The sequence below is a fragment of the Mirounga leonina genome, unplaced genomic scaffold (assembly GCF_011800145.1).
Source record: "Mirounga leonina isolate KUSES-001 unplaced genomic scaffold, KU_Mleo_1.0 Mir_91, whole genome shotgun sequence".
In the NCBI taxonomy this organism is placed as follows: Eukaryota; Metazoa; Chordata; class Mammalia; order Carnivora; family Phocidae; genus Mirounga; species Mirounga leonina.
The window spans coordinates 44,986,466-44,999,155 of record NW_023270839.1 but is presented as its reverse complement, the minus strand read 5'-3'; the positions used below and the strand labels follow the sequence as shown (position 1 = coordinate 44,999,155).

At 46.9% G+C, this 12,690-nt stretch overlaps 1 protein-coding gene across 1 annotated transcript in view; it reads right to left on the bottom strand.

The window, feature by feature from the left end:
• The window catches only part of THSD4 (thrombospondin type 1 domain containing 4), a 574,978-nt gene that overhangs the window by 458,523 nt on the left and 103,765 nt on the right, over nt 1-12,690 (bottom strand). The window contains exon 6 of the mRNA XM_034994843.1: nt 1,103-1,550. Coding sequence (XP_034850734.1) covers nt 1,103-1,550 — 448 coding nt within the window. The remainder of the gene's footprint in view (nt 1-1,102; nt 1,551-12,690) is intronic.

Genomic DNA, 12,690 nt, shown 5'->3' with positions numbered 1-12,690 from the left:
TTCGATTTAGAAAGCCCTGTCTCAACATCACCTCATTTGATCCTCCTAACGACTCTACAAGATAGATAATACGACTTTTCTTTCATCTTCCACGTCTCCCCGTCCGTTACAAGCAAGCGGTGATTAAGACTTAATGGTTGACTGATTTGTAATGGCTTTAGAAAAATTACTGCTTTACAAAAACTAATAATTCCTGAAGTCTGTCAGTGGAAGAACAGGCTAAAAAGCAATCCAGGCATTCAGAGGAATTATTAAGATCACAAATTAAGTCGTTTCTATGGACTCTATAGCAGGAAATATATTTTTAATGAGGAAATTGAAGCTAATATGGAACAGCTGTCCTGTTGCCCAGTAACAGAATATTACGGCAGATTAAATTATTAATGAAAAATAGAGCAACTTGGAAATTTAACCTTTGAACATTCTCTTATTCCTTTCTCCTTTAGATACACTCTTTAAACTGATATATTTTTTTAAAAACCACAGTTGGTCATCTTATGTAGTTCCCATCTATAATTCGCTTTGCTACTGATTAGCTATGGAACCTTTAGCAAGTTATTCACTCTCAGGCTTTTTCATCATACAATATCCAAAGTGCTCACGCCCAGAATGGCAGGACGGTGACTGGAACGTATGGGTGCTGGTCAAACCTCCGCCAACTCCCACGTCTTGGGCACCGCCACCTTCGGCCCTAAACTGGCCAAACTGCCCTTGACCCACCGATCCGTGCACAAAGAATAAATATTGTTGATATGGTGCCCCTGAGAATAGGGAGGTTGTGTGATACGCAGCAAGAGCCGGCTGTCAAGAATTATTCCCAAGCATTTTCTAAGGTTCCTTGCAATTCCATGTCCTTAGTAGTGGAGTCATCCCAGCACCCAGACTAAAGTGGAGTCATCCCAGCACCCAGACTAAAGTCACAACCTTATGAAAAGGAGAAGTATCCATGGAGAACTCACGGAGAGGAGAGAGAAGGAGAGAAGATACACGGGTACGTTAACACGGCCTAAAGGACCAGGCCCTCGCTGTCTTCCACGTGACGGCAGCGCAGAAAGAGGGGCAACAGCGGCCCCCCGGCCGGCGTGAGGCCGTGTGTACTCACGTTGGTGTTGCATAGCTTGTACTGCCGATAGGCTCCAACGCAGGAGATGGCTGCGGACCGGGCGGGCTGCGAGAAGCTCTGAGCTGCCCTGGGGGCCCCCATGCCGTGGTTGCTGCTGGGTTCCGGGCCCTGGAAGAGACTGGAAGCTGCGGGAAAGCCTTGGTCGTGGGTCAAGGGCCGCTGGTAGAGGGAGGCCTCGGAGGTCTGCAGTCCAGAACGAGGGCCACCGTCACTCTGGTACAGAGGCCCTTGCTGGGGAGCCCGGTGGGCGGGCGGGCCGTAGCCGTGGCTAGGACCGGATGCCACCTGGGCCCTGGAATGCCGGGACGGGGGCCTCTGCCTCCGAAGCCTCTGCGGCAAGTGTGCGGAGTCCGTCTGCAGTGGTAAGATGTACGGGGCCTTCCCGTAGCCATACTTGCCAGGGCCGATGGGACCACGGGTCCTGCTCCTAAAGAAAGACACACAAGCGGAGGTGAACTGAGTCACAGGAAGTCCCGTGTTAACCCCGAAGCTGTGGTCCACGATGGAGGGGACAGGGGAGGGACAGAAACTCTGGGACAGAGCCTATGGTGGACCAGGGAGGTAGAGGGAGGGCATTCCAGGAGAAGAGGACGTCATGGAAGCTGGCGCAGAGGGGGCTCCACGGAGGCTGGAAAGTCAAAAGAAGGTGGGCGATGTGAGTGGTGGAAAATGAGGCTGGAACGGTAAGCTGTGGTCAGTATGTGACTGACGGCAGGGCCTTTGGGCCGGTTTGCAGGCTGTAGGGAGCCACTGAGGTTTTTTGAGAAGTATAAGGATATAATTGTAATTTAGGCCACAGTAACTTCCTGTTCCTTTGTTTTCTCTGAAAATAATCTGTGGGGTTTTTTTTCTCACTCAACTGTGCCTGATATTTCAGACTAGTTTCCATTACCATTCATGCCCAAATAGCTTTTCCAGGTAAAGGGAATTTAGCTAAGCAACCACACCCTAATGCAGCCCTGAGGCCTGACTTGCTCTCGGTCAAAATTAATCCCCAAAGAAATTAGAGGAGGTCAAACAGTTGGCTATTCATCACTCTTGAGGCAATACACGCCGAATGCTGGGTGAACAGGCATCTTCGTGTTGGTATAATCTTCAGATTTTGTCAAGACCTGTTGCCTTGTGAGACCTTAGAAAAATCATGTAAACTGTTGTGTGCTGGTGAATGTTTAATGACTGGTTTTCCGGGGCAGGGTTGGGGGAGATAGCCCTGGTTTGTGGCATTTATCTACATCCAGGGTATAAATGCTTCCGCCATGGCCAATCTCAAGCCACCATCGTGAAGACACAACCAGCTCTAGCGAATGATATACAACAGCTCCAGCACACCACAATGCATGTAAATTTATTGTGCGACTACTGTTTACAAAACCCAGAGCTAGGAATGGTCAAGAATATAAAAGTGAGTCAGATATGGTTCCCAAGTCCCCAACCTTACAACAGAAAGCAACCAGAACATGGGGTAATGTGGGGTAAGGGACTTGCGAGCAACTACACACGGTAATTTGGGAATTCTGAGGCAAAAAGAAGCGTCTGTGTCTGCAGGGATGTGAGAAGGGTTTTACTGTCACTGGTCTGAGTTGGGGAGCAAGGTTCCAATACTCTGTGGCAGGACCTGAAGAAATCATTTCTTACTTCTTTGTAAAATGTCTGAGCTGGATCTAATGACCACGAAGGTCATTCCAGCTCTAAAATTATACGCTTCCATAATAATTAATTCTACATTTATGTAAAATTGGAAATGTGCCCAAGGGTTTCTACAGGATGGCCCCATTAAAATAAGCACATTAAAACAGCAATCAAGGTGAAACATTAATTTCTGTCCTCATGAGGAAATTCTTTCTTCATTCTATGTAACCACTGAATATAAAATTTAACAGACCACAACTAATTATTAACATCTTTATCACTAATTGCACCTTCATTCTTAGCTGATACGGTTTTGAATTAAACTGCGCTGCAGTGTTTATTTTGCCTTGAGGCATTTCTCAATTAATCTTGCCAACACTTGGGACTCTGTTAATGATGGGGGATCCAGTATGCCGCTTTAAGACATGCAATTAAGAAGTTAGTCTTAAAAACATATATATAACTTGGATGTAATTTGCCTTTTTCTTTCTTGTGGCAGGCCAGGTAAAATGAATGACATCATGTAAAGGCGAGGGAAAGAATTTCTGTATGTGTGTGTGTCTTTTCTTTTTAAGATCTGAAAGCCTACCAAGAATTCTAGCCTCAAAGAAAACGCTGGGTAGAGACGCCAGCTGAAGGTAATAGAGAAATGAGGACACGTGGAGCAGTGCTTCTCAAACTTGGATGTGCCCAGGAATCAGCTAGGGATCTTGTTAGAGGCAGATTCTGATTCAGTTGGTCTGGGGTGGGGCCTGAGACTCTGCATTTCCAACAAGCTCCCAGGTGCTGCTGGTGCTGCTGGTCCAGAGTCCCACAGCTTTGAGGAGTTGAAATTCCAAACAAAAGGGTAAAATTGCAACCATAAAAGTGATCGTATTTTTAAAAGATTTACTGATTGATTTGAGAGAGTGTGCAAGAGCGGGGCGGGGGTGGGTAGCGGCAGAGAGAGAGGGAGAGAGAAACTCAAGCAGACTCCCAGCAAGGACCTCCATCTCACCACCCTGAGATCATGACCTGTGCCAAAACCAAGAGTCAGACGCTTAACCGACAGCACCACGCAGGCGCCCCAAGAGTGACCATTTTTAATGGAGAACAACAGCTGTAAAATTTTCTTCTAACATAACAGAAATCTGCCGGCCTGGGCCAGGATGCACTGTTGCATCTCACCTCCCGAGAACTACTGAACCGGGACTGACTTGATCCTGCTCTTGGGGAACATAGGCAGCAGGGGGAGAACCTACTGTTGGCTGATGACTTGGATAAGCGTCTTTCCAAAGACTGCCCATCACCCCGAGGAGGTAAACTACGCATGTGCCGATGAACATTTTTGTATCCACGTTACCTTCCAGGAGCCTCGGCCTAAACTGGAGAACCATGCAAAACCCATAGGAACAGCATCACCACTGGAAAGATGATGTTTCAAAAACAAATGAGCAGTTAACTCTGATAAACAGGCTACCAAGAGTGAGCCGCCAGTCAGGGTGTGATTGTGAGAGATGTGATTTCTGCATCCTTGAATCAGGACGCTGGATCGAAGGGCAGATTCATCCCCACTTGGCCAAGAGAGCATGTGTTTTCCTTACAGCGGGCAGAACTCATCATCCTGACGGTTCAGGATGGCCCCTTCCCCATCAGGACAGGGTCCATCTGGACACTTGCAGGGTGGCCGACACGAACTAGGCAGATTTATGCAGCGTTGGGATAACAAGCACAGATGTGGCCAAGGGAAATTGTGTGGCCATTTAACCCTTCCAGGGAACATGCGGTAGGTACCTGGCAAGCTGTGAGCTCAGTTAGTTCTATTTGGTCTCCCCATAACCCATCTTTGGGATTTTACTTTGTATTCCTCACTTGCCAAATTTGGGAAACGTAGGTCTTGAGAAAGAAACAGAAAAAAGCCCAGTTTGGGCATCAAAGGCCTAGATGTGAGCAGAGCACAGTGGTTAATGACTTGAGCTCTGAAGCCAGGTTTCCTGGGTTGGAATCCGAGCTCTGCCACTTACTAACTTACACAGCTTTGGGTAAATTACTCCATCTTCTGATGTGTCGGTTTCTTCACACAGGGTCAGAGCTAAGATGAGGCCAGTGAGGCACACAGGATGCAGCACAGAAGGGTCATGTAGGTGCCGGTGGAATCTCAGAGTGCTGTCTCCTTAAATGAGGTGCCCAAGGACCCCAGCTCTAGGCCCAGTCCTGCCCTGTGTGCACTTATAAACCAGATGATAACAGTACCTTCCTTACAGGTTGTTGTAAAGAATAAATAATAAGAGCAAAAGACTTAAATAATGCCTAGCACAGAGCACGCATCATACAAGTATTTGCTTTAAAGAAAAAAAAGTTCTAACTTGGCAACTGACTAGGCTCTATGAACTTCGGTAAACAATGCACCATCCATTTTCTTACCTATAAAATGAGAGCACACCCACTAGGAGGGCTGTAATAAAGAGGACAGGTAAGAGCAAGTGTTGGAGACGATGCAGAGAAACGAACCGTCGCACATACCTGGAGGGAATGTAAAATGGTGCAGTCACTTTGGAAAGCTATCTGGAGGTTCCTCAGTAAAGGTAAATGCCGTGCTACCACATGACCCAGCAATTCCAATCTTAGCTATACACCCAAGAGAAAGGAAAAATACGTCCACACAAAAACTTACACGTGAATGTACATAACCGCTTCCTTCACAACAGCTAGGACACAAACAACCCACGTCCATCAAGTGATAGATAAGTGGACAAACAAAACAGTATATCCAAAGAATGGGTTATTATTCAGCCACAAAGGGGACGGAGTACTGAGATATGCTAAAACAGAGATGAACCTCAAAAACATTCTAAGTGAGGGCGCCTGGGTGGCTCAGTTGGTTGAGTGACTGCCTTCGGCTCAGGTCATGATCCTGGAGTCCCGGGATCAAGTCCCGCATCGGGCTCCCTGCTCGGCAGGGAGCCTGCTTCTGCCTCTGACCCTCCCCCCTCTCATGTGCTCTCTCTCTCTCATTCTCTCTGTCTCAAATAAATAAATTAAAAAAATCTTAAAAAAAAAAAATTCTAAGTGAAAGAGGCCAAACACAAAAGGCCACATATCCTACTGATATGCACTAACCAGAAGAGACAAATCCACAGAGAAAGTAAACTACACAATAGCCAAACTATGAAAAGAGCCCAAATGCCCATCGACTGATGAATGAATAAAGAAGAGGGGGTATATATACCAAATGGAATACTACTCAGCCATCAAAAAGAATGAGATCTTGCCATTTGCAATGATGTGGATGGAGCTAGAGAGTTGGTCTGGGGTGGGGCCTGAGACTCTGCATTTCCAACAAGCTCCCAGGTGCTGCTAAGCGAAATAAGTCAGAGAAACATACCATATGATCTCACTCATATGTGGAATTTAAGAAACAAAATGGATGAACATACAGGAGGGGGGAATAAAAGAGAGAGGGAGAGAAATCATGAGGACTCTTTTTTTTTTTTTTTTTTTTGCGAGGCTCTTCACATGTTTTATTTTATTCAATCATAAGACAATCCTGTAAACACTTTCAATCCCCATCTGGTAAACAAGGGTGGAACAGGCTTTCTGAGATCAAGGAGCTTGTCCAAGTTCACATAGCTATAAGGCCCAGGGATGAGATTGACACCTTGGTCTATTTACCATTAAGTTGCCATTGAAGTTGTACTGCAACATATAAGACCAGTTACATGATTTGTGAGGCATTCAGTGCAGAATGAAAATGTGGGGCTCTTGTTCCAAAATTATGAAGAATGACAGAACAGTGATAGCACAATAAACCTAGTGTGAGGCCCTTCTGAACATGGGGCTCTGTGCAAAGTATACCTGTGAACCCAAAATAACCCCACTTGGGAGCCCTATGTTACAGGCAGATTAATATTTCACTTCTTATAGAACATAAATATTTTTATGGGAATAACAAGCATAGTGTCTGAACCCAAACTGGAAGACATTGACTTATAAGAAGTTATAAGAATTATGGAGCTACATCCAGTTGACCCTTGAACAACACACGTTTAAAATGTGTGGGTCCATTTATACACAGATTTTTTTTTTAAATAAATACAGTACTGTAAATGTATTTTCTCTTCCTTATGATTTTCTTTTTTTAATTTTTTTTTATTCTTATGTTAATCCCCATACATTACATCATTAGTTTTAGATGAAGTGTTCCATGATTCATTGTTTGTGCATAACACCCAGTGCTCCATGCAGAATGTGCCCTCCTCATGAGAGACTCTTAATGATAGAGAACAAACTGATGGTTGATGGAGAGAGGTGGGTGGGGGATGGGCTAGATGGGTGATGGGCATTAAGGAGGACACTTGTGATGAGCCCTTGGTGTTGCATGTAAGTGATGAGCTACTGAACTCTACTCCTAAAACCAATATTGAACCATATGTCAACTAACTAGAATTTAAATTTAAAAAATAATAATAATTTAAAAAGTAAGATTAGCAGTTGCCAGGGGATTTAGGGAGGGGAAAATAGAGAGTGACAGCTGAAGGGTATGGGGTTTCTTTTTGGGGTGATAGAAATGTTCTGTAATTAGACAGTGGAGATGGCTGCACAGCCTGTGAATATAATAAAAACCACTGAATTATGCACTTCATTTTTTTATTTTTTTTAAGATTTATTTATCTGTTTTAAAGAGAGAGAGTACTAGAGAAGGGGGAGGGGCAGAGGGAGAGGGAGAGGGAGAAACAGACTACCTGCTGAGCTGGGAGCCTGACACAGAGCTCAATCCCAGGACCCTGAGATCATGACCTGAGCCGAAATCAAGAGTCAGACGCTTAACTGATTGAGCCACCCAGGCGCCCCACTGAATTACACTTTAAATGATTAGTTTTATGGCATATGAATTATATCTCAATAAAGCTGTTACTTTTTAAAGAATTAGACCATGAATAATTCCTGTCTTATCAACTTATAATGATGTTTTAAAGATCAAACTGAGGTTACCAATAGGAATGCACTTTTTGAATCTGAAAGCAGTTTTTGTCATTTGTTTCAACAACCACCGACAAACTTTTTTTTTTTTTTTAAAGATTTTATTTATTTATTTGAGACAGAGAGAATGAGAGAGACAGAGAGCACATGAGAGAGGGGAGGGTCAGAGGGAGAAGCAGGCTCCCTGCTGAGCAGGGAGCCCGATGCGGAACTTGATCCCGGGACTCCAGGATCATGACCTGAGCTGAAGGCAGTCGCTCAACCAACTGAGCCACCCAGGCGCCCCTCGACAAACCTTTATTGAGCAGATTCTATGAACATCTATTGAGCATCCTGTGTAACGTCTTCTCTGCTTGTTCCACATTTCAGACCCTGAAACAGAAGTAAATGCAGAGCCTCCCTCCCCCACAGGATGGCCCAATGACAAGACCCTAACAGCAGGGCTCTGACACCAGGTTCCGGTCCCAGTCCTTCTCGTGACCTACTGTGGGTGTCTGGGAAATTGTTGTTTCTTGAGACAGTGGCTGCAAATAGCATTTTGGAAAGGGTAACAAGCACATGAAATGTTCTCCTTACAACAGGCTGGCTGCCATCCAGGGCCTCATCATGTGTGATGTTGTGCAGCTTTGTGATGTTAGTCCCGGCCAGCATGAGGATTCCAGCACAGACGCCACATCTAGTCTCCTCTTCTCAACCCTACGCACGTGCCTGGGAAATGGGTCATTTCAACCATCACCCATAACAGACAACACCCACACTTCTCCTGCCTGCCCAGACCCTTCTCCTGAGTGTTAACCGCATAGACCCAACCGACCTCTAGACTAGAGAGAGTCTGCTTCTCACCTGGGGATCTTGTCAAGATACAGCTTCTGATTAAGGAGGTCTGGCTGGACCTTAGATTCTGCATTTGTAACACGCTCCCAGGTGATGCCAATGCCGTGGGTCTTGGGACCACGCTCGCCCACTCATCCCCACACACATCTCAAACTCCACACATTCGAGCCCAAATTCATCATCTTCCCCGCTCCAACACTGTTCTCCTTCTAGTTCTTCCTATAGTCTCCACATCAGCAACTCTCAAACTTGAGGAAGCATCAGGATCACCAGGAAGTCTTGTTAAAACGGGCCACTGAGCCCATCTGCCAAGAGTCTGATTCAGGAGATCTGGGGTGGGATCTGAGAATCTGCATCTCTAACACGTTCCCAGGCAATGCTGATGCTGCTGGTCTGGGGACCACACTGTGAAAACCACTGCTCTGTTTCACCCCCACGTACCCCCCCATCGCCCGAAGTCGGCTGGCCCTTCCACTCTCCCCACAGCTCTGTGTCCAGTCCACATTCCTCGACTTTGCCACCCAGCCTGCACGACACGACTCCGGCTGCCTGTCTTGTCACGGCCCCTGGCACCTCACGGACCACCCACACCACACTCCGTGCACTAATTTCTCACGCTCTGCTCATGCTATTTCCTCTGGAGGCTGCCTTCTCCCCCACCAGGTCCTGGACTGATGACCTCTTCCCCCTTCGGGACTCTGCAGAAGCATCACTTCCCCAGTAATGCTCTTCCTGGTGCGAACTCCAGCCCAACGCTTCACTGCATAAAATCCATGTCCTTCTCTTTCATCCTCCTCTTGGACCCCATGGAACTGTTTAGTTACAGCATGACTATTTAGTCTGCCTTAGTTTACCAGGCTGCAGGCTCCTTCGGGGCCGGGGATACCTCTTATTTGTCTTCTATCCCGAGAACCTGGCATAGGAAGTGTTGAGCAACTGTTGAAGAACTGAAATAATGAATGAATGAATGGCTCAAACCACGATTGCCAAAGGAAGGAAAACCCCCTCTTCCCATTAACGCATTTGTTTCATTTCTGCTTTACAAAATACTGTATTTTATGAAAAGACGGTTAAGCTGGTGTAGCGCTGAGGATAAGGCCACCTCCCTCTATGTAAGAATAAAAGTCTCATCCACTGGGAGAGGCCATTCCTGGTATCAACCCCTGGAGAAGGAACAGGTTCTTGGAATGGAAAGAGGAACCCGGCAGGGGCCGGGACTCGGCCTTTATTCTCAAAAGGAGGGAAGAATTAAGGGGTCAGGGGCGCCTCCATGCATGTCTGTCAGAGCTGGAGAGCCACCGGGCAAGGTTGCTTGTGGCCATCGGACGGCTTCCCACCTCTTTGCTGAGCACTGAGTGGAATAGGCAGAGAGAGAAGCCTGCCCTCCAGAAGCTAGGCTGTTTGCGTTTCTTAGACTCTCCATGTTGAGTTCCCTTTTGTTTGGCCTTAGAGCTCAGACAAGTCTCTGTGCGGGGCCCGGCCTCTCTCAGCTGTGCTAACAGGAACCACACGTGGGCTGCTGCGTCCAGCAGAGCCGCAGTCCCTGGGACGGGCCTGCGAGGAGCCCCAGGAGTCTGAGCCCGGGCACCGTGGGGAAGCGGGACCTCCATGAAGGAGGCTGGCCGTGAGACCAGCTCTCCCAGCTCCAGGGGGAGGTCTCCCTGCCCTGCTTGATCCTGGGGGCTCTGGCTCTCACAGCATTTAGAGAAGCAGCATTCCTTTGTAGCTAGGTATATGAGTTGAATGGCTAGGGAAGCAGAAATCAATTCTGCCATAGGGTAGATGGGAGATTACTGACAACTAGAGATGCCAGACAGAATCAGGGGTGCTGGGGAGGAGTCCCTGTGCCAGATGCTGCTGAGAAAGTCTGAGCTCCTACGGACTCCTACTACATCTAATGAATCATCTCCACATGATTTTAAGGAATCCTTGATGCCAATATTTGTACTTCCCACTGTTGGGATATATCAAAACGAAACTCTTACCAAGCCAATGTTTTCGGGCACATTTGGCTGGCCCATCTCCAGACCTGAGACAGGCCTGAGGAAATACTAAACTAAGTATCACAGATTCCTCGTTACAAATGGGGGGTGCTGCCTCCACACAAGCCCCCCAGATACGCACATCCTTCTTCCTTTCCTCCCCTCACTGAGGAAACAAAGCATTTCCACTTGGTACCTTAAACTGGGAGAGAGGGAGGGAGACATCATTTGCAATTACTATCAAGTGAAATATTTTTTCCAAAATCCATTGGTATGACCAAATGCATCTTTTACAAGGTTTTTATAAACATTTTAAAAGATGCTGGGCGGTAGGAATCGTACGTAGGAGTTATATTCTTACATGCTTATAAAAGTATACGGAGGGGGGTACCTGGGGGGCTCAGTCAGCTGAGCATCCAGCTCCTGGTTTCAGCTCAGGTCATGATCCCGTGGATCGTGAGATAGAGTCCAGTGTCAGGCTCCACACTGGCCATGGAGACTGTTTGGGATTCTCTCTCTCCCTCTCCCTCTGCCCCTCTTCCCACTCGTGCATGCATGCATGTGTGAGCACTCTCAATAAATAAATAAATAAATAAATAAATAAATAAATAAATAAATAGGGGCATCTGGGTGGCTCAGTCCGTTAAGCATCTGCCTTCTGCTCACGTCATGATCCCAGTGTCCTGGGATCTAGTCCCGAGTTGGGCTCCCTGCTCAGCTAGGAGCCTGCTTCTGCCTCTACCTGCAGCTCCCCCTGCTTGTGCTCTCTCTCACATATGCTCGCTCGCTCTCAAATAAATAAATGAATAATAAAATCTTCTAAATAAATTTATCTAAAAAAAAGGTACACAGAGACGGGGCTCAAGGGTCCTCACTACAGCCGTGGTGAACTGGCAGGACACCAGAAACCACCTGGTAGGGCAATGTTTTCTGGAACTAGCCCTAGTGCATTTCTCCCTCTTAGTAATCCTTTCTTTTCCACACAGTGCTTCTGGGATGACCTTGATGATCACAGCACCAGACAAAACCCGAAGATCACCACAAGGAGAGAGTCTGAAAAGCTAAGCTTTGTCAAGAGTCAAAGTGTGGGGCATAAAGAGCAGAGGTATGGTTTATGAATATGAAGAAGATGCTAGGTAGGACCTTGTAATTATCTTCTCAAACCAAAGGAAATGAAGAGTTTGATTAGCAGGCAGATGAGGGAGGAAGTGAGAGGCAGTAAACAGAGATTAGGCCAGAATGCTCTGGCCTGGGGTGGGGTACGACACAAACTCCAGATCCATTTAGGAGCCTGAGATGGAAGGGACCTGCCAGCTTTGTGGGGAAGACCTCGTCCAACATGCCACCTACCTGAGCAAGACACGGGAGGGAGATGTCATGGCGGAGGGGCCTCCCCCAAGGGGTCATCCCAAAGGAGTGTGGGGATTTCGGCAGCAGTTACTTCAAAGGGTGGAAAACACTGAGGCAGAGCAGACACCGCGACTGTGCAGGAACCCCTCCTGCGGGAGCCCCATCCCCCAGGGAGAAGGCTAGAATACAAAGAAGGGAGAGAGTCCTGACTGAACTAAGCATAAACCCTGAACAGATCAAGTCGAACATGCTGTTTCAGAGCATCGGAGTCTCCTAGAACTGGCAGTTGTCCTGCAGCGGCAGACACGGAGGCTCATGAACCAAGTCTGGTTATAGAAAAATCAAGTGCATTTTGCATATCTGAATTGGGATTTATAAATTATAAACGTGACGGGCGCCTGGGTGGCTCAGTCGGTTAAGCGTCTGACTTCGGCTCAGGTCATGGTCCCAGGGTCCTGGGATTGAGACCCATGTTGGGGGGGGGGGGTCCCTGCTCAGCAGGGAGTCTGCTTTCTCCTTCTCCCTCTGCCATTCCTCCTGCTTGTGCTGTCTTTCCTCTCTCTCTCTCTGTCAAATAAATAAATAAATCTTATATATAAATAAATAATAAATGTGAAACACAACCCACGTGTCCTTAAATGGGGGAATAAGGAGCGAGTTAAATGATGGTACATGTAGACACTGGAGGACCATGAGGCTGCTTAAAAGAACAAGGCAGATGCATATATACTGAGATAGAGTGGCCTTCAAAACACAGTTAAGTAAAAAAGAACAAGACACCAAAGACATGGAACTGAGGGTGTCCACGCTCTT